Source organism: Nansenia antarctica (assembly GCF_963989245.1).
Source record: "Nansenia antarctica genome assembly, chromosome: 9".
NCBI lineage: Eukaryota > Metazoa > Chordata > Actinopteri > Argentiniformes > Microstomatidae > Nansenia > Nansenia antarctica.
In genome coordinates, this window is record NC_137679.1 from 8,075,768 (window position 1) to 8,103,303 (window position 27,536).

The 27,536-nt window shown below is 47.6% G+C and overlaps 1 protein-coding gene across 1 annotated transcript in view; it reads left to right on the forward strand.

The window, feature by feature from the left end:
* Positions 1-810: 810 nt before the first annotated feature.
* Positions 811-27,536, forward strand: part of kiaa0513 (KIAA0513) — a gene marked incomplete at both ends in the record, with an annotated part of 36,076 nt that continues 9,350 nt past the window's right edge. The window contains 7 exons of the mRNA XM_080539180.1: positions 811-1,268; positions 1,710-1,809; positions 2,631-2,704; positions 3,494-3,564; positions 7,857-8,067; positions 12,722-12,762; positions 13,219-13,294. Of these exons, the coding sequence (XP_080395306.1) occupies positions 811-1,268; positions 1,710-1,809; positions 2,631-2,704; positions 3,494-3,564; positions 7,857-8,067; positions 12,722-12,762; positions 13,219-13,294 (1,031 nt within the window). The remainder of the gene's footprint in view (positions 1,269-1,709; positions 1,810-2,630; positions 2,705-3,493; positions 3,565-7,856; positions 8,068-12,721; positions 12,763-13,218; positions 13,295-27,536) is intronic.

Here is a 27,536-nt window from a genome sequence, read left to right on the forward strand (position 1 = left end):
TCAATCCCATCTGGCAACCCTGCACAAGGATGCAGGTGGAGGCATTGATATCCACGTGAACTCGGCTTTACCAGAACGATATTACCAGGTACACTTAACTTAACAGGTGCCCTAGAGCGCCCCCTAGCGCTTGGGAATAATCAGGCATACTGTTGACGATATCAACTGCATACGTGACATTGTTGTTGTTGTTGTTGTTGTTGTTGTTGATTATGAAGCAGTCAGTCGGTACATTTCTCTAGAAAGCGGTTCGTGACGGTTGACACTGTGTTTGAAAAGGCGTTAGGAAAATATGTTCCAAGTGTCCCGATCGTGTCTGTAAGCTCGCCCATGACTCCAACAGACGTAGGCTGCGTTCGTAAATTCGCTCTGAGAGCGCCGGAAGGCACACTGGGTTCCACATCATTAAGGGACCAAGTAATTTGATTGGGCAAGAGTGCTGATCAGACTCCAGAGCGTATTTACGAACGCAGCCAAACACGAGCCTATCAGCAGGCAGTGTGTGTGTGTGTGTGTGTGTGTGTGTGTGTGTGTGTGTGTCACCGTACAAACACAAGCCTATCAGCAGGCTGCTGTTCTCCTCAGCGGTGTGTGTGAGGGAGGTCCAGCGGCGTGTGTGTCACCGTACCCTCTCTCTCTCTCTCTCTCCTTCTCCTCTCAGGTGCACAGGACCCACGAGTATTGAGCCCCACCCACCACAGCGCCCCCTAGAGGGTGTGAGCTATCAACACACCCTCCTCCTCCTCCTCCTCCTCCTCTCTCTCTCTCTCTCGTGCGCACTCTCCCACTCTCTCCCTCCCTAATTCCACCATGGACGGAGTCGCGGTGGACAACCTCATAGACTTTGACCTGCCCTCCTGTGCCACTGAGGCCACAGTGGCCCCTGCTGGCGACGGCGCGCTACTGCAGCCGCAGCAGAACCTCCTCCATACAGACTTGTTCTCCTCTGAGCCGCTGGTCCCAGAGCCCGCCTCCTCCTCCTCCTCCGCGGCCCTCCTCCTCGACCAGGAGCCCCTGCTCCCCGAGCCCATGACCCCCGCCGTGGCCCCCCCAGACTCCCCCCCCTCAGAGGAGGGAGGGGGGGGCAACGACAGCGACGCCACGGAGTCGGCGGACAGCGAGAACGACATGGCCCCCGGGCACCAGTCGCGGCGCTCGTCGTCCTCGTCCAATTACAGCGCGGGGGGGGAGGAGGGGGGGGGCGGGGCCGAGGCCAGGGAGCGGAGGGAGTTCATGAAGGCGTACGTGGTGAAGGTGTTCCATGGGAGGTAAGCGGGGGGGGGGGGGGGGTTACATAAGGGGGGGCTGGGGCTGGGGGGCTCCTCACTGTCTGTATGCCAAGAAAACACCACCACCACCCCACCCTTCACACGTTCCTTGAAACATTCCTTGAAGACATCCATCACATGTTCAGGGACAGGGCTGAAAAGCAGAGTTGTGTAACGCTCCGCCGTGGTCAAACAACAACGCCCCCGGCTAGGAGAGGCTTTGTTGTTGGTCCCCAACCCCCCCCCACCCACTCGCTCTGTGTTTAACCTACCTACGGGGTATATTTTTGTGTTGTTTAGATTTTCAAAGAGGGTGCATGTATAATGTATATTTTTCCATTTTCATGAAATCTGATTAAACTGCCGTGTACAGTGTCCTGACTGGGCTGTGTGTGTGTGTGTGTGTGTGTGTGTGTGTGTGTTGGCTCCCCGCCCCCCCAGGGAGGACTTTGACCAGGAGGAGAAGGCCTTGTTCGGACAGCTGTGCAGCGGGGAGAACGGCAAGGGCCGGGAGTGGTTCGCCAAGTACGTCAGCGCTCAGGTAAACCCCAGGCTGTGATAGGTCTATATATTTCATCTATATATTCAAAACATTTTACTCAGCTCGTCAACCAGTTCTGTCTCAAACTATGCCGTGTGGTGTCCTTGAATTTGAGGGAATTGAGTCTTGAAAGTCCTTGAAAGGTGCTTGAAAGGTGCTTGAAAGGTGCTTGAAAGGTGCTTGAAAGGTGCTTGAAAGGTGCTTGAAAGGTGCTTGAAAGGTGCTTGAAAGGTGCTTGAAATTGTTGTTTCAGAAGGTGTGGGAACCCTGATTTTTTTAAATTTAACCTTAATTTAACCAGGAAGTCCCATTGAGATACAATATCTCTTTTCCCAGAGAGACCTGGCCAGGATAGCAGCAATAAAATACATTTAAAACAATACAATACATTTAAAACACAATATATGGTGGTCAGATTGGGTAATATAACACTTTTATCTCTGTTACCTGAATTAGCTGGGTAGCTAAATTGCATCAGCAGTCCCTGGGAAGGTAAATCCACAGGGGAAGTAGGGCCTCGGGTGTTATAAACATTGAGTTTAAAACAGAACTACAGGACAATAAACATATCACATAAAACAGAACTACAGGAAATAAAAACATCACAACATCATAAGAAATAGTAATCTATGCCAAAGCCAGGGAGCCATTACAGGCGATTACAATGCTAAAAGAAGGAGGAATTATGACAGTATTTTATTTATTAGATAGTAGAGGAAGTGTACGGAGGGTGTGTGTGTGTGTGTGGGGGGGGGGGGGGGGGGGGGTAGTAGATTTGACATTCAGAGTTTTATGTCGACTCTGCCCTTCCTGTTTTCCAGCGCTGCAACTCCAAGTGTGTGTGCGAGGCCACCTTCTACAGGCTGGTGCAGTCCTTCGCCGTGGTCCTGTTTGAGTAAGTCTGCCTCCCTCCCTCTCTGTCACTCCTCTTGTGTAAAGTTCCAGTACGTAGTTCTGTGTGTTGCTGCCCCCACTGGCCACAGTGACAGTTTGAAAATGTACTGTACGCTACATTTGACACCAAACCTGTGTATATCTGGGAGTGTAAGTGGCGTAGCACACTAAAGCGCATGTTATATCGTCGCTGGGTCCCTGGTTTGACTCCAACTGTCGACATATCCTGCATGTCACCCCCGCCCTCCTCTCTCACCCATCCTTCCTGTCAATCTCCACTGTCTGTATCCCAAGAAAACAGCCCTAAAAACATATAACCCCACCCCACCCCCCACCCTCCAAAAAAGGTGCATATTCTTGTAAACAAACGTGCCGTAGTAAAGGGGCCTGGGCGGTGTCTTACTAACCTACTGATTTTACAAAAGGCTTTGTTGAATAGTCCTCAGCTGTTTAGCCAAGCCTCCATTGTTGCCACATGTGTGTTTGTGTGTGTGTGTGTGTGTGTGTGTGTGTGTGTGTGTGTGTGTGTGTGTGTGTTTGAGCGTGGGCCAAAGAGCTCAGCGTTTGCGACATTGTAATCATGACTCTTACACAATATCTTAATCTGCCGGGGTGTCAAACACAGCCCCTCCCAGTCTCTCCCTTAATCCTAGAGAGAAAACAATGTGTGTGTGTGTGTGTGTGTGTGTGTGTGTGTGTGTCTGTCTTTGTGTGTGTGTGTGTGTGTGTGTGTGTGTGTGTGTGTGTGTGTGTTTGTGTGTGTGTGTGTGTGTGTGTGTGTGTGTTCCAGGTGCTTTCAGATGGATGACTACAGCCCAGCCAAAAACCTCATGACCATGTGCTTCACCTACTACCACGTTGGTAAGACCTGCACCTGCTTCTCTGTCCTAGCCCTAACCCCAACCCCAACCCTAACCCCAACCCTAGCCCTAACCCTAACCATAACCCTAGGTGCAAACTTGTCTAAATTAGCTGTTTTGACCTCAAAATAGGTCATCCATGTGAATCGTGTAGATCTGCCCAAAAAAATTTCTCATCCAAGTCACATGATGTGCGAGCTAACTAATCTTCCTGTCTGCTAAACTCTGCTGCTGTTGAATTAACGTTTAGCTTCAGGCAGCTAGGTACAATTCCAGACAGCATGGAGTCACAGTAAACTGTTTTCGAAGTAATTATGCAGGTGTTAAGTTATTTACACACCCGTCATTGTTAGACCACCGTTAGTACTAGCGATATCCATTTAGCACCATTAGTGGTAGCGCTATCCCCGCCCCGTAAAAAAAGTTATCCTCTAAGGTTAGCCGCGCATTGATCATTTTCTTCGTTTTCAGGCAAAAGATTGTCACCTTTAGGGTCATCACAACTTTGCACCCCTGTGAGTAGATCTGAAAGGATTGGATAGGTGTTAGCCAAGATAATTCGGCCACCTTGCTAACACCTATTCAATCCTTTCAGATCTGGACTCTAGAGCAGAGGTGGGCAGACTTTTTGGCCACATTTGGTCTTGAATACCAGGTTAGATGCCAGATTTTTTTTTTTTTTTTTTAATACTTTTTCTGTATCTTTTCTGTATTTTCTATATACTTTCTAAATACTTTCTTTTTGCTTTTTCTGCATTTTATCAAGAAACTGTATTCTTGGCATCACATTAATTTACTCAGACCTCTCCTTTACTATCCTTCAGAATCTACTAGCCCATGGCTAGTCAATGTGAACAGTGAAGTTGCTCACCCTGTTTTACAAGCTTCTAAAAGTCAGGTGCTATTTTTAGGTTGAAAAGCACAATATGATGGCAGACAAGTGTTCATCATTCAGTCGAGATCTGGGCTTTGAGTTATTGTAGTTCATCACCGAAAAGGTTTGCTCTTAAACACATGTAAGTAGAGCCAAACAGCACCAACCTACTCGCGTGTGAGCGAACTGTATTTGAACTGTGTTTCAACGAGGCTTAGAACTCAGACAGTGTGACGGTTTCAAACTGCTCCCGGAGTGAAGTGTCACACTGGAGATCAATAAACTCCAGCTGCGTGTTCAGTGGTGATGGATTAATTCCACCCTCCGTGTAACTGCTCTCTGTGACAGGTAATGTTCTCAATGCGCTTTACTGTCCAGGGTGACCAGGCTAGCAGCCTCCACCAGGCTAGCAGCCTCCACCAGGCATTCCTTCAAAAACTCACCCTCTGAAAAAGGCTTGCTATGCTTTGCGGTTTTGTGAGTCCGCATCTATCTGGCTATAGTTGAGTTTTTTTGAACGGTGGATCATCTAACGAATATGTCCTGCCAGGCTTGTACATTTGTAGCTAATGTGGCAGCTCTCCCTTCTCTTTCTTGTGCAGATATGTTGCTAGTATAGTTAGCATGCTCACTGGAGAAGTCCCTCTCCTGGCATAATGCTCTCCTGGCATATCAAGCATACCGCTTTAGATCCAACAGATGTAAAAAATAAAATTAAAACGTGTGTAGGAGCTAGGGGCTAGGGTGTAGGAGCTAAGGACTAGGGTGTAGGAGCTAAGGACTAGGGTGTAGGATGTAGGGAGTAGGGACTAGGGTGTAGGGGCTAGAGTGTAGGGGCTAGGGTTTAGGGGCTAGGGTGTAGGAGCTATGGACTATGGTGTAGGATGTAGGGGCTAGGGTTTAGGGGCTAGGGTGTAGGAGCTATGGACTATGGTGTAGGATGTAGGATGTAGGGACTAGGGAGTAGGGGCTAGGGACTAGGGTGTAGGGACTAGGATGTAGGGCATAGGGTGTAGAATGTAGGGGCTAGGGTGTAGGAGCTAAGGACTAGGGTGTAGGAAGTAGGGTGTAGGAGCTAAGGACTAGGGCAGGGGTCGGCAATAGGCGGCCCGCGGGCCATTGCTGGCCCATCACCAATAATATTTGGCCCAGCAGAATATTTTGAGAATCCACTTTTTTTTTTTTTTTTTTTTTTTTTTTACAATATCGGACCGACAGTCCCACATATAGCGCCTATAATGTCCGAATAGAGAATCTACCTCCACCTGAATAATGCTTATTGTACTTTTATCCATGTTGAGAGTGAATGACACAGGGACAGACAATCAGGCAGCGGGGTGCACCGAAGCGCACTGACGCTGAACCCCTCATAGTGAAACATAAGTAGGTGGACAACGTGTAGTGCTGAAATAGCCGTGTGTGGTTTGAAAAAAATAACACCAGCTCAGTAAATAATTCAAACGTAATGTTTACGTATATGTGACTGCAACACACATATGAACAGTAACAAAGCAAATTCAGTTTAATATTCTGAAAAACATTGACAACAAAATCGGTGAAAAAAAGAAAAGAAAGAAAAGTAATCCGCTTATGCGAGGGGTGGTGGTGCATAGGCCTATGCTCCTGAAACGACAGAGCAAACACGCTATTAGGGATAATAATTACAATGAGCCATTCATTCAAAATATAAAAAATACAATTAGGTTATTAAATACAATAACGACAGGCTTGGTACTCACTTAATGTGAAAAGTGGCATCTCCCATCGGTCAGTATTTGCTTGATATCTGGTTATATGGACGTCACTTTAATCCGCAGGCAGTTCTCAAGTTTTTTTTTGCATCAATCGATTCCTCTCGTGCGTCTATCACATTCATTGAGGAAAAGGACGACTCGCATGTATAGAAAGGGAACATTGTGAGCACGGAAGATGTGAGTCTCACAACGGCTTTGCGTTGATGAAACCAGGTAGGATGAACATTATAGTCCGCTGTCCATTCCTCTTTAAATGCCCTGTTTTCACCGTCAACTTTCCTCTTTACACCTTTGGAGAGTGACATGATGTTTCTCTTGCTAGTTAGCAGGTTAAATGTTTAGCTAACTTCACCCGGCACCAAACAACCAATCCAATAATAATGTGACCTTGTCTGGGAGGAGGGGGGAATCATTCAGAATGAAAGTATGTTAAATAATTATTAGAATAAGCTAGGCTGCGCTACATCGTCAGTCCACACATTTATTATTCAAAACTATGGAAAAGGGTGAAACTATGTTTCAACGTTGTTGAGAATCACAACACAAACTTGCTAGTCAAGCCAAAATACTGCAACGTAATGGATTGGACTGCTACCTAGTTAGCTACAACACTACTTTACATTGTTACCTAGTTAACTACAACACTACTTTACATTGTTACCTAGTTAACTACAACACTACTTTACATTGTTACCTAGTTAACTACAACACTACTTTACATTGTTATCTAGTTAACTAGAACACTACTTTACATTGTTACCTAGTTAACTACAACACTACTTTACATTGTTAGCAGGCTCACAAAACAAGCTGTGTTAGTTGACTAGCGATGTGTACATTTTTCGAAAGAAAAGTCAAAGCATTAGAACGTGTCACATTTTTTAACAATCAATTACTTATGAATGAATGAATGAATGAATGAATGGAATGAATGGAATGAATGGAATGAATGAATGGTCTTTATTGTCATTGCTACAGTACAGGTACCAAACAACGAAATTTAGGAGGGGTGGCTCCCCTGGTGTTAAAAAAAAAAAAACGTTCGGGCCCGCCATCTAGTGGCTCAAAAAAATTTTGGCCCGAGGCCAAACCTAATTGCCGACCCCTGGACTAGGGTGTAGGATGTAGGGACTAGGGTGTAGGGGCTAGGGACTAGGAGTTGTTTCTAGCCAGGGTCATTCTGTCCTCCTCTGTGGGACTCCTCCCACTTCCCCATTGTTAGCGCTGACTCATAGGGAGAGGTCAGAGGTCGAGGTCGAGGTCAGGGGCAGGGTTGTGGACCAACTGTACTTTCCACACAATCACTGCGTCATTACCAGACTAGCAACTGTTGGTGTGTGTGTGTGTCTGCATGGTATGTGTCTGTGCGGTGTGTGTCTATGACTAATTTGCTGTGTGTGTGTGTGTGTGTGTGTGTGTGTGTGTGTGTGTGTGTGTGCGTGCGTGCGTGCGTGCGTGCGTGCGTGGATAGATAGAAGTGTCAGCTAAATGACTTATATTATTCTATTCTATTATTCCATATTATTTTATTCTATTTATTTTCTATATTATTCTCTTATTCTGTATTATTCTATTCTATTCTATTATTATACTGTATATTATTATATTATTGTATTGTATTATTATATATATGATATTATTCTATGGTATCCACCTGTGTTCCAGGTAAGTGCCAGCTGTCCCCTACAGAGCTGCTGGAGCGTGGCTCCGCCCCCCCGGGCGCTGACTCCTACCTGAACAAGGCCAACTCCTGGCTGACAGGCAAGAAGGACGCGGCCGAGAGGCTGCTGAAGACCACCTCCGCCAAGACCGACGTCAAGGGCTTCTTCGGGGGGCTGGAGAGCAAGCTGAGGGGTCCAACCGCACGCAGGAACGAGTGAGAGACCCCACCTTTCACCTTTCACCTTTGACCTTTGACCTTGCTCCTTTCTACTGTGGCGGCATGTTTCTCTCTGCGATCGGCAGTGTGATCTTCGTGAATTTTAAGGGGTTTAAGATGAATTGTTCCCTACAGTCTGGGATTCCAGCTATTGCTTGCTGCCTCAGTTATGTCATAGTAAGACAACATTGATTTCGAGCGGCCATTTTTGTAGTTCATTTGATCAATTCAGAGAATTCGTATATTCGAATTATAATAGCAACCCTCCCCCTCCCGCACCCCACTCCCTCTAACCTCCACCCTTCTCCACTCCCTCTAACCTCCACCCTTCTCCCTCTAACCTCCACCCTTCTCTCTCTAACCTCCACCCTTCTCCCTCTAACCTCCACCCTTCTCTCTCTAACCTCCACCCTTCTCCCTCTAACCTCCACCCTTCTCCCTCTAACCTCCACCCTTCTCCACTCTGACCTCCACCCTTCTCCCTCTAACCTCCACCCTTCTCTCTCTAACCTCCACCCTTCTCCCTCTAACCTCCACCCTTCTCCACTCCCTCTAACCTCCACCCTTCTCCCTCTAACCTCCACCCTTCTCCCTCTAACCTCCACCCTTCTCTCTCTAACCTCCACCCTTCTCCACTCTCTCTAACCTCCACCCTTCTCCCTCTAACCTCCACCCTTCTCCACTCTCTCTAACCTCCACCCTTCTCCCTCTAACCTCCACCCTTCTCCCTCTAACCTCCACCCTTCTCCACTCTAACCTCCACCCTTCTCTCTCTAACCTCCACCCTTCTCCCTCTAACCTCCACCCTTCTCCCTCTAACCTCCACCCTTCTCCCTCTAACCTCCACCCTTCTCCCTCTAACCTCCACCCTTCTCCCTCTAACCTCCACCCTTCTCTCTCTAACCTCCACCCTTCTCCCTCTAACCTCCACCCTTCTCTCTCTAACCTCCACCCTTCTCCCTCTAACCTCCACCCTTCTCCCTCTAACCTCCACCCTTCTCTCTCTAACCTCCACCCTTCTCTCTCTAACCTCCACCCTTCTCCCTCTAACCTCCACCCTTCTCCCTCTAACCTCCACCCTTCTCTCTCTAACCTCCACCCTTCTCCCTCTAACCTCCACCCTTCTCCCTCTGACCTCCACCCTTCTCCCTCTAACCTCCACCCTTCTCCCTCTAACCTCCACCCTTCTCTCTCTAACCTCCACCCTTCTCTCTATAACCTCCACCCTTCTCCCTCTAACCTCCACCCTTCTCCCTCTAACCTCCACCCTTCTCCCTCTAACCTCCACCCTTCTCCCTCTAACCTCCACCCTTCTCCACTCTAACCTCCACCCTTCTCCCTCTAACCTCCACCCTTCTCTCTCTCTCTAACCTCCACCCTTCTCCCTCTAACCTCCACCCTTCTCCCTCTAACCTCCACCCTTCTCCCTCTAACCTCCACCCTTCTCCCTCTAACCTCCACCCTTCTCCCCCTCTAACCTCCACCCTTCTCCCTCTCTAACCTCCACCCTTCTCCCTCTAACCTCCACCCTTCTCTCTCTAACCTCCACCCTTCTCCCTCTAACCTCCACCCTTCTCCCTCTAACCTCCACCCTTCTCCCTCTAACCTCCACCCTTCTCCCTATAACCTCCACCCTTCCCCCTCTAACCTCCACCCTTCTCCCTCTAACCTCCACCCTTCTCCCTCTAACCTCCACCCTTCTCTCTCTAACCTCCACCCTTCTCCCTCTAACCTCCACCCTTCTCACTCTAACCTCCACCCTTCCCCCTCTAACCTCCACCCTTCTCCCTCTAACCTCCACCCTTCTCCCTCTAACCTCCACCCTTCTCCCTCTAACCTCCACCCTTCTCTCTCTAACCTCCACCCTTCTCCCTCTAACCTCCACCCTTCTCCCTCTAACCTCCACCCTTCTCCCTCTAACCTCCACCCTTCTCCACTCTCTCTAACCTCCACCCTTCTCTCTCTAACCTCCACCCTTCTCCCTCTAACCTCCACCCTTCTCCCTCTAACCTCCACCCTTCTCTCTCTAACCTCCACCCTTCTCTCTCTCTAACCTCCACCCTTCTCCCTCTAACCTCCACCCTTCTCCACTCTAACCTCCACCCTTCTCCCTCTAACCTCCACCCTTCTCCCTCTAACCTCCACCCTTCTCTCTCTAACCTCCACCCTTCTCTCTCTCTAACCTCCACCCTTCTCCCTCTAACCTCCACCCTTCTCCACTCTAACCTCCACCCTTCTCCCTCTAACCTCCACCCTTCTCCACTCTAACCTCCACCCTTCTCTCTCTGACCTCCACCCTTCTCTCTAACCTCCACCCTTCTCCCTCTAACCTCCACCCTTCTCTCTATAACCTCCACCCTTCCCCCTCTAACCTCCACCCTTCTCTCTCTAACCTCCACCCTTCTCTCTCTCTAACCTCCACCCTTCTCCCTCTAACCTCCACCCTTCTCCCTCTAACCTCCACCCTTCTCCCTCTAACCTCCACCCTTCTCCCTCTAACCTCCACCCTTCTCTCTCCCTCTAACCTCCACCCTTCTCCCTCTAACCTCCACCCTTCTCCCTCTAACCTCCACCCTTCTCCCTCTAACCTCCACCCTTCTCCCTCTAACCTCCACCCTTCTCTCTCTAACCTCCACCCTTCTCCCTCTAACCTCCACCCTTCCCCCTCTAACCTCCACCCTTCTCTCTCTAACCTCCACCCTTCTCCCTCTAACCTCCACCCTTCTCTCTCTAACCTCCACCCTTCTCTCTCTAACCTCCACCCTTCTCCCTCTAACCTCCACCCTTCTCCCTCTAACCTCCACCCTTCTCTCTCTAACCTCCACCCTTCTCCACTCTAACCTCCACCCTTCTCTCTCTAACCTCCACCCTTCTCCCTCTAACCTCCACCCTTCTCTCTATAACCTCCACCCTTCTCCCTCTAACCTCCACCCTTCTCTCTCTAACCTCCACCCTTCTCCCTCTAACCTCCACCCTTCTCCCTCTAACCTCCACCCTTCTCCCTCTAACCTTCACCCTTCTCCCTCTAACCTCCACCCTTCTCCCTCTAACCTCACCTCCCTCTCCCTTCTCTCTAACCTCCACCCTTCTCCCTCTAACCTCCACCCTTCTCCCTCTAACCTCCACCCTTCTCCCTCTAACCTCCACCCTTCTCCCTCTAACCTCCACCCTTCCCCCTCTAACCTCCACCCTTCTCCCTCTAACCTCCACCCTTCTCCCTCTAACCTCCACCCTTCTCCCTCTAACCTCCACCCTTCCCCCTCTAACCTCCACCCTTCTCTCTCTAACCTCCACCCTTCTCTCTCTAACCTCCACCCTTCTCTCTCTAACCTCCACCCTTCTCCACTCCCTCTAACCTCCACCCTTCTCCCTCTAACCTCCACCCTTCTCTCTCTAACCTCCACCCTTCTCTCTCTAACCTCCACCCTTCTCCCTCTAACCTCCACCCTTCTCCGTCTAACCTCCACCCTTCTCCCTCTAACCTCCACCCTTCTCTCTCTAACCTCCACCCTTCTCCCTCTAACCTCCACCCTTCTCCCTCTAACCTCCACCCTTCTCCCTCTGACCTCCACCCTTCTCACTCTAACCTCCACCCTTCTCCCTCTAACCTCCACCCTTCTCCCTCTAACCTCCACCCTTCTCTCTCTGACCTCCACCCTTCCCCCTCTAACCTCCACCCTTCTCTCTCTAACCTCCACCCTTCTCCCTCTAACCTCCACCCTTCTCCCTCTAACCTCCACCCTTCTCCCTCTAACCTCCACCCTTCTCTCTCTAACCTCCACCCTTCTCCCTCTAACCTCCACCCTTCTCCCTCTAACCTCCACCCTTCTCCCTCTAACCTCCACCCTTCTCCCTCTAACCTCCACCCTTCCCCCTCTAACCTCCACCCTTCTCTCTCTAACCTCCACCCTTCTCCCTCTAACCTCCACCCTTCCCCCTCTAACCTCCACCCTTCTTCCTCTAACCTCCACCCTTCTCCATTCCCTCTAACCTCCACCCTTCCCCCTCTAACCTCCACCCTTCTCCCTCTAACCTCCACCCTTCTCCCTCTAACCTCCACCCTTCTCCCTCTAACCTCCACCCTTCTCTCTCTAACCTCCACCCTTCTCCCTCTAACCTCCACCCTTCTCCCTCTAACCTCCACCCTTCTCCCTCTAACCTCCACCCTTCTCCCTCTAACCTCCACCCTTCTCTCTCTAACCTCCACCCTTCTCTCTCTAACCTCCACCCTTCTCCCTCTAACCTCCACCCTTCTCTCTCTAACCTCCACCCTTCTCTCTCTAACCTCCACCCTTCTCCCTCTAACCTCCACCCTTCTCCCTCTAACCTCCACCCTTCTCTCTCTAACCTCCACCCTTCTCCCTCTATTCAGATTCAGATTCAGATAACGTTTATTGCCATTATGCATACACATATAGGAATTTGCTTCGGCATTACAGTAAGTGCGTTTATACTTTTTTCACGTGTATACAAAAACAAATGCAAAAAAACAGGACAACACAGGACAGACAACAGTGCATTGGATAGTGCAACATATATAAAGTGCAGTGCAGAGTTTTTACAGTGAGTCCAGTGCATATTCAGTCCTACCAAAGGCTCTAACCTCCACCCTTCTCCCTCTAACCTCCACCCTTCTCCGTTCCTTCTCCAGAGAGGCAGAGAGTCCAGTCGAGGCCAAGCCCAGATCACCAGGTACTACTCTACTCTCCCGTGGGGAGGCTTACGGAGGTCGAAATCGGAGGTCGGAGGACAGGCTCATTGTACAGTAATGCATGGAACGGAATTAGGACTTCCTCATTCCATTCTACTCCATTTCGTGCATGACAATGAGCCTGTCCTCCGATGTCTACCTCCACCAGCCTCCCCAGCGGTACTCAACACCACTGTTGCTGTGTAGAGTTTGAGTCGCATGATCAGAGGAGAGCTTTGCTGAAAGCCTACAGTGGACTGAGCCTTTGGTAAACTCACCCCAATCTCTCTCTCTCTCTCTCTCGCGCTCTCTCTCTCTCTTTCTCTTTATCTCTCTCTCTTTTGATCTCTTTTCTTTCTTTATCTCTCTCTCTCTCTTTCTCTCTGTTTATCACTCTCTCTCTTCATTTCTCTCTCTCTCTCTCTCTCTCTCTCTCTCTCTTCATCTCTCTGATCCAGGGTCGTCTGATGCCCCTGAGGAGAAGAAGTTAGAGAAGGTGTACCTGTACACACACCTGAAACAGCAGCCTATCTGGTGAGTCACAGTAGGTGGTCCAGTGGTCTGGGGTGGTCCAGTGGTCTGGGGTGGTCCAGTGGTCTGGGGTGTTCCTGTGGTCTGGGGTGTTCCTGTGGTCCAGCACCACGGCCTACAGTACACACACACATGCCTATGTTGGAAAATAAATAAATAAACACACACAAAAAAACACACTAGGTGGTTAGATGTTTAAATACATGAGGTAAAATCCATTGCCACGGAACTACAGTTGGAAATTAGCCATGTAGGCTAAAGCTACTCCATTTACTTCACAATTAATTGAATGAATGAATGAATGAATCTTTTATTTCGAACATGATTTAAAATAATAAAAGAACAAATAACTAATATGAAGAGTACAGGCCTATCAATGTTGGAAAGGGAGTAGGATGAAGCCTTGAAGCTTATCCTGTCCTACCCCTATCCGTCACTCTCAAGTGAGAACAATTACACTTAAATTATACTATAATCCAGTGAATTAGTTCATAAGTATCAACAGTACGAATAGTTTTTCATTCTTAATATTAAACAACACAAAATAAGTAAATAACAAACATCAGTATCCACAATGTAATACAAAAGAAAAAGACAAAGAACACCTTAGTATCCAGAATTATTAAAGGGGACTGTAGACTAAACTGAACATTCAGAGAACGATGTTTTCACATGCTCAAGGTAGCCTCAGTTGTTAAATGACCAGACCCAGTGTATCACCCTGTATCACACACACACACCAGACCCAGTGTATCACCCTGTATCACACACACACACCAGACCCAGTGTATCACCCTGCTCTACTCTGCGCTTCATGTTTGGACAGACTCCTCCCCCACTGTTGTCTTCTGTATCAGTCTGTGGGTGGGGAGGCTTTGACCTCCAGAAGGGCATTGGCAATGGCCCCTGGATTGAGCTTAGATTACTTTTTCCTACTAAAATGTATGTTTAAAATGATGGTGTATGCTACTTTACCATCTACAATGGTGTTTGAAGCCTTTCTGATTAGCAAATGATGTTCTTCTAGCATTGTAACTGGCCCCTGGATTTGGCATAGATTACTATTTCTTATGATTACTGATGGATAGATGATTCACTTACTTCAAGTCAAATGTACTTGTTTTGCAATAATGCGTCTGCTAAATGCCAAAAACGTAAATGCAAATGTAATGTTATACAGTACTTGCAGTATACAGAGTAGATTGTCCTACAAAGACACTTAGATTTAGATTTAGTCATCTGAAAATTAATTAGACCCCTATACTTTCTTTTATTTATTTTTTGGGTTCTTTTTATATTACTACTCGATCTTTACAGTTTGTAAAGCGTCTTTGAGTGTCTAGAAAAGCGCTATATCAGTCTAATGTATTATTATTTAAGCAATATCACACGAGAGGGAGTGTGTTATACTGAATATCAGCACGGCTGTGATTCGGTCGTAGATAAGAGGCCATAGGCCGAGTACCGAAGACAATCACAGCCGTGCTGATATTCAGTATAACACACGACCTCAAGTGTGATATTGCTTTTATACAACAGTTCGACAGTGCAATTTATTAGTTAACAGTAATAAGTGACAACAGATTATGATATGTTTGTTTATTTAATCATTTCTTTTGGCTCAGTCAACAAAAAATAGTTCCGCAACTGGACTGTTGCCTAGTAACCTGAACACAAACATCTGCAGGCTAGCTACTTTGATATTAACGGTTATTTCGGAGTGATAGTTAAAAGTCCCAGTGCTGTTATACTGTATATCAGCACTCATGGAATGCCTCTTGTCCAATCAAATTACTTGGTCGGAACTAACTGTTGTATAATATTATTTATTCACTCTGACACACGCCCTGCTGCTGATGACAGCCCACCCCCACGTACAAGGTACCTTTATTCAAGTCATCTACTCAAATAGCAAGTCGTGTTAATATTGAGAAATAGGTCTTTATTGCTTTGGTTATGATTAGATACTACAGATTTTTTTTTTCTTTCCTAGCACCGGGGGAGCCACCCCTCCTAAATTTCGTTGTTTGGTACCTGTACTATAGCAATGACAATAAAGACCATTCATTCATTCATTCATTCATACAGCTCTACTCTCATAATACTATTTAGAAGTCATGTTCATCATAATACATTTATTTCATGATCCAAAATGACTGAAAATATCACTGAAAAAGCACTTTAAAAAAAAAGAAACAGTTTGAAGGCATTGTAAAAAAGAGTTTTATGATATTTTGGGAGAGGTATTTTTTTACACAGCTCAAGCAAAATATGGGGCCCTGGGTCTCTCTTCTTCAGAGAAAGTTCAGAGGGAGATAGAAGGACGAGGTGGTTGGCTCAAGTGGAGTCCCCGCATCTGATGACAGACCAAACGTGTGTGTGTGGGGGGTGATGTTCACTTCCTCAGGGCGAGAGCACAACACAGAAGTACAATCATGAAGGCCCTCTTGGGAGCCTGTAGCCAAAACCTGATGATGTGTTGGTCGTTGTTCTCCCTGGGAAAGTGTCGGATGGTGGATGTGGAGCAGGCTGGGGGGGTGATGTTACAAATGGTACAGTCCAGCCTGCCACACACACTGCATGGGATAAGTGACAGAAAGACAGAGCATAGAAATAGATGAGGTAGACATGATATCTGTCAACAGTTAATAGTTAGCAATAGCAAGTTATGTGATGGTTTTCTGTGCTTCCCCTAACTTGAAAGGGCTTTGACCGTTTGACCAGAGTTTCACTGGGACTCCACTCTTTCTGCATCCAATGACCAGACAGCAATTATCTTTCTCCTTTTATTTTGGACTTAATTTTGTCTCTTTTTCATCAGATTTATAAGTAGCAGTAGTAGTAGGTGAAAAACCTTTGAAAAGGTATACACAAAATAAGCGGCTAAGAAACGATATGAAGGAATTTACAATGCAATAAAACATTTTTACAAGTAATGAAATAGTTTTCCCAAAATTATGTACCGCCCCTTTAACTTCACCACTGAACTTGATATCAAACACCCAACAGCAACCAATTGGCTATCAAACAAATCCAAGATATCAAACACACATCCAAGTCATCTCACCGTCAGCCACTCTGGTCTCTGCAAACAGTTTGGTTGAGCACAGCACTGCAATAGGCAAATGTTCCTATCACAGTGTGTTTGTTGAACTGAATCCTCAACTGTGGGACTGCAGACTAAAGGGAGTGGTGATTGTTCAGGTGAGCTGCTGGGTGATTTGTGAATTGATTTCAGCTGTGCAGGCCATGACTGTCATCTCATGTTTCTCCTCTGGGGGGAATGGGAGCCAAACCCATGTTGGGATGGCTGAGTTTCTCTAGGGAGGGGAAATTGGGCTCTTTTTCCTTGTTTGTGAAGGAATGGCACTGTATTTGGTTTCTTGTTGAGTTTGCCAAGACACCTACTGTAGTTAACCTACTGTAATTCACCTACTGTAGTTAACCTACTGTAACTCACCTACTGTAATTCACCTACTGTAACTCGCCTACAGTAATTCACTTCTTGACCAAATCATTTTTAGAGACTTGACAGATGTCCCACACCCTTGAATGGTAAATGGTGCAGTCCATTTACACACGCGTTTCCAATTAAATAATTATCAGTTACACTCTAACTTAGCCTCATAGACAATGCAGTATAATGATTATTGTCTCGTAAGACTTTTTATTCTGTTCCCACTGCGCGTAACCAGGGCGCAACTTCCACAGATAGCGAACACACACTGACACATAAATGAATCTTCAGACGCTGGAGTAAAGTTTAGTTCTTTACTCAACCCTCAGAAACATGAGTGGTCGTTTGGTTATTTTGTAAAACTGTAAATAAACATAAGAGTACAATTACTGTAATGCTCAAAACTATACTGTTACACTTTCAACATCAACAGTATGTAGCCAACATATTATATCAATATAGCAATACAAATAGTTATACTTAAATAATATAAGCTATGTATTTATAAACATATACATTATACATTGTAGTTAAACAAGAAAAGAAAAGGCAACTTACAAGCAAAGCCTTTTCCAGGGCAAGAATGTAAACAAAGAGATTCTCCGGAGCTTTTCCTCTCAACTAGCTGCTGCTACGAGCTATCACGTCTGAACAGTGTGCTCACGTCATGTGACTAATGTTCGTCATGTGACTAATCAAAACCGAAACTGAATAAAGGCAGTAACAAATGTAATGTCATAAAATGTCCACTAGATGTCTCCAAAATAAAAACCTATGAAACCATGACACTCCCCGTCTGGTATGGAGGAAATACCACTATGAACTAACTCAGGGATACTCAGTCCTTTGGCGACATGAGAAGCACTGTCTCAGATATTGGTCTCAAGAACGTTTTAGCCGTCCCATGTTTGGTGATCTTCACTTCGATTCTTCTGATCTTCCCGTCCTTGTCAGGGAATGTCTGGCTGACTAGTCCTAAGGGCCAGTCTTTGCGCTTAGCTTGAGCATCTTTGAGAAGGACCAAATTCCCTACTTTAAGGTTCGGACGTTCCTCTTGCCACTTGCTGCGACTCTGTAGTGTCGTGAGGTATTCATGTCTCCATCGGCTCCAGAAAGTATTTGCAAGGTGCTGAACCTGTTTCCACTGCTGTCTGTGGAGGTCCATATCACTAAAATTTCCCGGAGGAGGAAGTGGAGTGCACATCTTCTGCGTAAGAAGCATAGCTGGTGTTAGAAGAAAAGGAGAGTCTGGATCCATTGAGATGGGGGTGAGAGGTCTGGCGTTGATTATGGCTGTAACCTCTGCCATCAGGGTGGAGAGAACTTCATGAGTCAGGCGAGAAGGGCAAGCCTTGAGCAGCATGGAGTCAAGTATGCGCCTTGATATCCCTATCATCCTTTCCCAGGAGCCTCCCATGTGGGATGAATGAGGTGGGTTGAAGACCCATGAGCAGCCCTCTTCTCCCAGGTACTTTCGAATGCTAGGCATGTTGGGGTCGGTCAGCAGAATGTTCAGCTCTCGGCATGCGCCTGTGAAATTTGTTCCACAATCTGATCTAATCTGTTTGGCAGGTCCTCTTAGACTAAAGAACCCGCGTAGCGCATTGATAAAGCATGATGTGTCCATTGACTCAATCAATTCGATGTGGACAGCGCGCGTACTTAGACATGTGAAAAGAACAGCCCATCTTTTACTGTTTGCCTGTCCTCCTCTTGTGCGTCTTGTGCTTACATGCCAGGGGCCGAAGACGTCCAGTCCCACGTAGGTGAATGGGGGTTCAGTACTCAGGCGATCAACAGGTAGGTCGGCCATCATCTGTTCCGTCACTCTGCCTCTGAGCCCCACGTAGGTGAATGGGGGTTCAGTACTCAGGCGATCAACAGGTAGGTCGGCCATCATCTGTTCCGTCACTCTGCCTCTGAGCTTCTTGCAGGTTACACAGTCGTGAAGGATGCCTTTGATCAGTCGTCTTGCTCCCATGATCCAGTACCCTGCAGTGCGGACAGCGCCTTCGGTAAAGACTCGGCCTTGGTGCATCACCCTTTGGTGATGGTGTTCCACAAGTAGCTTTGCGATGTGTTTCCCTCCCGGAATAACAAGAGGGTGTTTTTCCTTGTAGGCGAGATCTGAATGTCTGAGCCGTCCCCCTATTCTCAGGAGGCCTTCTTCGTCGCAATAGGGATTGAGTTTCTTCAGAGGACTACTTCTTGAGATGTCCTTTCCACTTGCTATGCACGCAAGTTCGTCCTTGTAAGCCTGTCCTTGCACGCATTTGATGATGATGAGTTCAGCTTTTGTCAGTTCTTCAGCTGTGCGAGGCTGCTTGCAGTGATGCCATGAACTGCAAGTTTGATCCTGATCTTTGCTGGTAGCCTTACAGGATTCCACGATGTGGATGAGTGAACTTGTTGCTCTCACAAGTCGCTTCCATGAGGAAAAACGCTCGAATCTGTGAGATCCAAGGTGTGTTCTGTCGTTGGGCAGGTTGGTGATGTGTGCCCGCACCTCTATGTCTGAGTCCGGGTTGATGAGGTCAAAGACTTCAGGTGATGATGGTTCCTCTACTTGTAGCAGAAACGTTGGTCCTCTAAGCCAGGTTGTCTCACCTAGCATAGCTGCAGGCACAGAACGTGTGCCAAGGTCAGCTGGGTTATGGCTTGTGGAGATGTAGTGCCACTGGGTTGGTTCAGAAGACCGCCGTATACGCCGCACTCTGTTGCTCACATATACATAGAACCTTCTTGTCTGGTTGCTAATGTATCCTAGGACAACTCGGCTATCTGTATAGAACTTGACAGCATCCAGAGCTATATCTAGCTCGCTTGTGACTAGCTCAGCGACTTCCACACCCAACACGGCAGCTCCCAACTCCAATCTTGGGATAGTGTGAGCCGACTGTGGAGTTAACTTAGCTTTTCCAAGGACAAATCCTACTTGACATTTTTGCTCAACATCAATTACTTGGAGATAGGCGACTGCTGCAATAGCCTTCACTGAAGCGTCTGAGAACACGTGTAGCTCCTTTCTTATGGCTGTTGAGATTGTAGAAGCAGAATAGGTTCTTGGGATCTCCAACTGCCTGAGGTCTTGAAGAGAGCTTCTCCAAGCGTTCCACTCATCTTCCCTTTCTGGAGGAAGAGGAGAGTCCCAGTCGGAGGCTTCGTTTGTGAGCTCTCGTAACAGGATCTTTCCCTGTATCGTAACTGGTGCAACGAATCCAAGTGGATCGAAGAGGCCGTTGACAGTAGCTAGAACACCCCTACGTGTGAAAGGCTTTGTGGATTCTGCTACTTGAAACGTGAAGACATCTTTCTTCAGATCCCAACTCACTCCAAGGCTCCGTTGAATAGGAGTGGGATCGACATCCAAGTTTAGGTCTTTGAGTCCCTTTGCTCGGTCCTCAGCAGAGAATGCTTCCATAACCTCCTGGCTGTTGGAAGCAACTTTGTGAAGTCGCAGGTTCGACACAGCAAGCATCTCCTGTGTCCGCTTCAGTAGGTCGATGGCTTCACGTGCTGTGGGCCTTGACAGGAGTCCGTCGTCAACGTAGAACTCTCTTTCGATGAACTGTTTGGCGTCAGACCCAAATTCTTCTTCACCATGAGCTGCAGCACGTCTGAGACCATAGATTGCCACCGCAGGAGAGGGACTGTTCCCGAATACGTGAACCTTCATGCGGTACTCACATATGTCGTTCCTAGGATCGTTGTCCTCGTACCACAGAAAGCGGAGAAAGTTCCTGTGGTCTTCTTTCACAACGAAGCTGTGAAACATTTGTTCTATGTCCACAGTGACAGCGATCGGTTCTCGTCTGAATCGCACCAGTACTCCTAAGAGGCTGTTATTTAAGTCCGGACCAGAAAGGAGAACATCGTTCAGTGACACGCCTTTCCATTTTGCACTGGAATCGAAGACGACTCGAATCTGGCCTGGCTTCTGAGGGTGATAAACCCCGAAGATAGGTAAGTACCAACATTCTTGTCCGTTCTCCAATGTAGGAGCCAGCTCAGCATGATCACGGTCGAAGATGTTCTGCATGAACGCGATGAAGTGCCTCTTCATCTCGGGCCTTTTCTCCAGTGTGTTTTGAAGAGAGGTAAGTCGTGTGAGGGCCTGGCCTCGGCTGTGAGGGAGTTGCTGACGTGGTGTTCTGAATGGCAATGGTGCCACCCAGCTGTTGCAGTCATCCATATACATTTCTTTGTCCATGACCTTTAAGAACAGTCTGTCTTCAATAGAGAGTCCAATCTTGTTGTCATCCTCGGACGTGTTGAAGATGGTGCTCCCTAAGTTGCATTCCCGGATACTGTGGGTGCCTTGCGCTGGGGCAATCTGATGTGCTGGCTTCGGAACATATTGCTCCTTCACCTGGATCCTGTTCGGACATGGGCTGAAGAATGAAGGGCGTTGGTTCTCAAGCACATTGTTGTGGTAGCTTTGGATGTCTGAAGGCTTGTGGGCTGCCTCTAGGCAGACTTCTCCTATGATGACCCATCCCAGGTCGAGTCGTTGTGCGTAGGGGGCGTCATGTGGACCGTTCCGTTGCTCCCGCACTTTATGAACTCTAAGGATGTCTCGGCCTAGCAAGAGAAGGATCTGTGCTTTAGAATCCAAAGGTGGTATACCATATGCTATGGGCTTGAGGTGGGAATGATGCAACGCTGCTTCTGGCGTAGGTATCTCAGCTCTTTCGGTGGGAATGTTGTTACACTCTATTAGTGTAGGTAGTGTCACTGTTGTAGCTCCATCCACAGATTCCACCACAAAGCCTGTGGCTCTCCTTCCTGTCATCTGAGTTGTACCTGCACATGTACGAAGTGTGAATGCTGAATCTGACCCCTTGATGTGGAACATATCAAAGAATTCAGACCGTGCAAGCGACCTGTTGCTTTGGTCATCCAGCACAACGTATGCTCTGGTTGCTCTCTCTGGGTGTGCTTCTGGGAATATATTCACCAGGCAAATCTTCGAGCAAGATCTGCCGCTTTGACCCTCTCCACAGACTTCTGTGCAATTTGAGGTGACTGAAGATTGGTCTGATCCTCCTTCTCCCTCCCCGCCATCCTCAGATGGGGCTGAAGGCGGAGGTCCTGGATGAAGAGCCGTGGTGTGGCTGTTACTCTCACATTCCATGCACTTGATGGCTGTGGTGCAGTTCTGGGCTAGATGAGTAGTTGTGGAACAACATCTGAAGCAGACACCGTTGTCTTTGAGGAAGGCCTTGCGCTCCTCGAGGGGCTTGCTTCTGAAACCTCTGCAGCGTGTTAGGGGGTGTGGCTTCTTATGGAGAGGGCATAGTTTTTTTATGTCCACTGCTGTTCGGCCTGAACCGTCTTGTGTGTCTTTCTCGTGAGAGACATCTGTCTTATGTGCAGAGACCATGCTATTACTTTGTCTCTTGAATGGCTGCTCTGACTTCATCTGGGCTGTGTTACTCATCGATAGCCTGAAGCTTGGGTCATTGCGAGCTCGTGCCTCTTTGGTGATGAACTCGCAGAAGAATGTGAATGGGGGAAAAACTACCTGTCGCTCAGCTTTGTATCTGGAACCCTGTGATATCCATTTCTCTTGGATGTTGTAGGGCAACTTGTCTACGATGGGCAAAATGCCGCGTGAAGTGTCCAGATAGCTCAAACCAGGCAGGTAACCTTCGAACATGGCTGCTTCCAACTCTTGGAGAAGGTCACTTAGCTCTCTCAGCTTCACAGGATCTTTATTGCTGATCTTTGGGAAGTTCTCCAGCCTGTCGAAGAGGGACTTTTCAATTACCTCTGGAGACCCGAAGCACTCTTCTAAGCGTTCCCAAGCTTTGCATAGACCTTGAGATGAATGACTTACATGTACTGCTCTTATTCGTTTCACGTGCTTTGCAGATTCACTCCCTAACCACTTAATCATGAGGTCCATCTCTTCATTAGCACTGAGTAGTAGTCCGTCAATGGCGTTCTTGAAGGACGACTTCCATGCCCAGTAATTTTCTGGGTGATCATCGAACTTGGTGAGACCGGAGGTTACGAGGTCTCTGCGTGCTAGGTACCGAGCCACATCACTGATGTCGGTTGTGTCACCGCTTCCTGTTGGTTTGTATGGTGAACCCTTGGGCCTGCTGGGTGTGAGCTGCTCTGATGTCTTTGGCCTACTAGGTCGCAGTGATGGAGAGCTGTGCTCATGCTTCGCGGTGGAGGAGTGCTGTCTCTCGTATGAAACAGTCAGACGCTGTCTGGGTGGTGAGGAGGATCTCAGCCTATGGACTATCGGTTCCAGATTGGCTATAGAGTCCTTAACATCTTCGGCAGATAGTGGTAGCTGTGACTGTTGTTCTACGTACTGGCGTGTGCGGTCAACAGTGGCATGAATGACAGCTTCGATACCGTTGTTTTCTTCCTCCGCTGCTGCTTCAAGAACATTAGCTTCAGCGATGGCTTCTGCCACTTCTTTCTCATGCAGCAAGTTCTTTAATTTTGCTTCCATTTGGGCTTTTTCGATCATAATCTCTGATTCCATTTTTGCATAGCCAGCACGTGTGCGTGCTACTTCCACTTTGACACGTGCATTGACAGCTGCCCTACTGGCTGTTGATTTAAAAGACCTAGACCTTGTCTCAGCATTGCTCAACTCTTCCATCATGAATATTGCTGTGTGCTTGGCGTGAGCAAGGATGATGGGGAGCAGTGCTTGCGCTGAAGATCTCTCTCCTTGAGTCGATCCGCCCGCTGAGTGGTTGCTTTTTTACTATTCTGTTCCCACTGCGCGTAACCAGGGCGCAACTTCCACAGATAGCGAACACACACTGACACATAAATGAATCTTCAGACGCTGGAGTAAAGTTTAGTTCTTTACTCAACCCTCAGAAACATGAGTGGTCGTTTGGTTATTTTGTAAAACTGTAAATAAACATAAGAGTACAATTACTGTAATGCTCAAAACTATACTGTTACACTTTCAACATCAACAGTATGTAGCCAACATATTATATCAATATAGCAATACAAATAGTTATACTTAAATAATATAAGCTATGTATTTATAAACATATACATTATACATTGTAGTTAAACAAGAAAAGAAAAGGCAACTTACAAGCAAAGCCTTTTCCAGGGCAAGAATGTAAACAAAGAGATTCTCCGGAGCTTTTCCTCTCAACTAGCTGCTGCTACGAGCTATCACGTCTGAACAGTGTGCTCACGTCATGTGACTAATGTTCGTCATGTGACTAATCAAAACCGAAACTGAATAAAGGCAGTAACAAATGTAATGTCATAAAATGTCCACTAGATGTCTCCAAAATAAAAACCTATGAAACCATGACACTTTTCACTTTTTTTTTCACTGGGCGTTGCTTGTTTTCCCCGCTTCTCAGCCCAAAATCTAGATATACTTGCAGTATACAGAGTAGATAGTCGTACAAAGACACTAGATTTAGTAATATAAAAATTAATTAGACCCCTATACTTTCTTTTATTTATTTGTTGGTTTCTTTTTATTTTACTACTCGATCTTTTTAGTTTGTAAAGTGTCTGAGTGTCTGGGGCATGGGATAAGTGACAGAAAGACAGAGCATAGAAATAGATGGGTAGAGGGAGGTAGACATGATATCTGTCAACAGTTAATAGTTACCAATAGCTATCGAGTAGAGCGATGTGAGTGGGTATAGAAATAGATTACGCAGAACTGGTTGAACAGAAAAACAGCAACCAAGTAGCCTTGAGCAGAGTGGTATGTTAGAAGAGTGGCGCCAATGAGCTTCAAATAGTTCCACATAGCTTCCTGGTTATACTGTCCTGATTTACTCAATAGTGACTTTTTATTGGACTAACAACCAGTTGTCAGGCAACATGCTCTGTTGGTATCATGTAAAGGAACTATGGTGTTTGGGCCAATAGAAAGTTGACCCCTTCATTGGTGCCACTCTTCTTCATAGAACACTCTGACCTAGAGCAAGTACCTGACCTGTGAACAGCTTCCAAATGCAAATGCCACACTTGGAATCAACACAGACCTTTTACCTGCTTAATTGATTAACAAATAATAAAGGAATAGTCCACACTGGCCCATGAAACAGCTTTTGAGTCATTTGTCCAATTACTTTTGGTCCCTTGAAAAAGAGGGAGCTACAGAGCTGTAATTCCTAACCCCTTCCTTCAATTTGGATGTGAATACCCTTACCCTAAAGCTGAGAGTCTGCACTTTAAACCCATATTCATTATATAACTGTAACTGGAAGATGTTTTGGTAAACAGCTAAAATAAAAAAAAATCTGTCTGTCCAAAATATATATGGACCTAACTGTACACATATGTTTAACTCTGTTACACCAGTACATACATTCTGTGCCCCCCACCACCATCCAAGTTGCCCATCCCTGTGTTAGACCATAGACCGTTACCGTGGTAATCGGGTGTCAAGCTTGTTAGCTAGCCAACAAACAAACGTCAAACGGCCAGAACAGAAAAAAAACTATTAATGTTATGGCTTAGATATTCAGATGTGGAGTGACAGTGTGAAGAGATGAACATGTTGATGTAAGATATCTGTGTATTGTTAAATCTGTAGAAACAGGCAAACATGTTTTGTGTTTTTCACGTTTTCCACGTGGTCTTGTCTTGTCAGAGAAAGGGCTGCCAGTTCCCATGTCTCAGTGGTGCTCTTAGACCTGTCGGACACGTGTATATAGTCCTGGTTGACTTTGCCTACAGCAAGCACACTAATTACTGACTTTTGTAATGAAATCTCACATAAAATTGGAAATGAAGTCTCACATACATTTTTTTTGCACGCTTTTATTGAAAAGATAGAACTTCTGGCATGTGTGTGTGTGTCATTCAAACACTTTTAGTTTTTTTTTTTCAAACACCATATAAATATGCCAAGTAACCCAAAAATATGTTAACGAATTAAATGTGCTAACCCAAACCCTAAGCCTAAACATTTAAAGAAGGGAACTTTGGACTTCTTCTTCTCCTCTCTCTTTTCTTCTCTCTTTTCTTTTCTTTCTCTAACCCTAACCCATAAAACGTTTTAACCCAAAGCCTAACCCTAACACTAACCCAAAGCCTAACCCTAAACATTTAAGATTTTTGGACTTCTTCTCCTCCTCTCTCTTCTCTTCCCACACGGCGTCCAACTCGTCGCCAACCAACGTCAGGTCGTCCAGCTCCTCCTTCCTCTTTGTTAGAGCCTGGTCCTCTACCTGCTGCAGCTTGGCCTGGTGCTCTACCTGCTGCAGCTTGGTCTGGGAAAGCGAGAGCTGCTGACGAGAGGTGACCAGGTCCGTCTTCAGCGCGTCCACCTCCGCCCTGCTCCTCTCTTCAGCCTCAGCGGTGAGCAGGTTGGCGGCTGTGAGGGAGGCCTTCTCCTTCCCCCACCGGTCTCTGTCCTCCTGGAGCTTCGTGCAGGCCTCATCCCTGCTCTTCTCCAGGTCCAGCAGGGCAGCAGCTCTGGTGAGGACCAGAGCCTCAGCTGCCTCACTCTCCAGGGCCCTGACGTTGGCCTGGCTCCTCTCCTCCTGCTCCATGACGTGGACTTTTTGTTGGAGGTCTCTCTCTCTCAGTCTGCTTTCCTCCGCCTTTTCAGCTGCCGCCAGCTTGTCCTCCAGGGCCTCACTCTGCAGGGCCTTGATCTGGTCCTCTGCCTCCCTGGCGGCGTCGGTGGTCTCCAGGAGGGTCGCCCTGACCTCGGTCAGGCTCCCCTCAGTCTCTCGCTGGGCAGCGAGGGCCTGGCTCCTCTCCTTCTCCAGGTCAGAGATGTTGTGGAGGAGGCTGCCCCTCTCTTCCTCCATATCGTGGAGCTTTTGGAGGAGGCCTTTCTCTCTCCGTCGGCCCTCCTCCACCTCCGCCCTGCTCCTCTCCTCAGCCTCAGCGGTGAGCAGGTTGACGGCTGTGAGGGAGGCCTTCTCCTTCCCCCACCGGTCTCTGTCCTCCTGGAGCTTCGTGCAGGCCTCATCCCTGCTCTTCTCCAGATCCAGCAGGGCAGCAGCTCTGGTGAGGACCAGAGCCTCAGCTGCCTCACTCTCCAGGGCCCTGACGTTGGCCTGGCTCCTCTCCTCCTGCTCCATGACGTGGACTTTTTGTTGGAGGTCTCTCTCTCTCAGTCTACTTTTCTCCACCTCCCTGTCAAGCACCAGAGCCTTCTCAGCTGCCGCCAGCTTGTCCTCCAGGGCCTCACTCTGCAGGTTGCTCTCTCTCACTCTGCCTTCTTTCACCTCCTCCCTGCAAAGGACCAGAGCCTCCTCCGCTGCCTCCTTGTCCTCCAGGGCCTCTCTCTGCAGGGCCTTGATGTGGTCCTCTGCCTCCCTGGTGGCGTTGGCGGTCTCCAGGAGGGTCGCCCTGACCCCGGCCAGGCTCCCCTCAGTCTCTCGCTGGGCAGCGAGGGCCTGGCTCCTCTCCTTCTCCAGGTCGGAGTTGTCACAGACGAGGCTCCTCTTCTCCTGCTCCATAACGTGGACTTTTCTTTTGAGGTCTCTCTCTCTCTGTCTGCTTTCCTCCAGAGCGCTGCTGGCCTTCTCGGCCTCCGGCCTCCAGCTCAAGGACCAGAGCCTCCTCCGCTGCCACCAGCTTGTCCACCAGGGCCTCACTCTGCTGACTCTTGTCCTCTGCAGTGACTTTTTGGAGGAGGCCTTTCTCTCTCCGTCGGCCCTCAGCCTAGCAGCCTCCTCTAGCCGCCTAGCAGGTTGCCGAAGCGTCCTGTTTCTCATGGCTACAATATAAAAAACGGAAGGAAGAGAATGTGAAATTACTTAATGTGAAATGAAAAAAGCCAAAAAGCCGTATCCTTGTAGTATTTTCTAC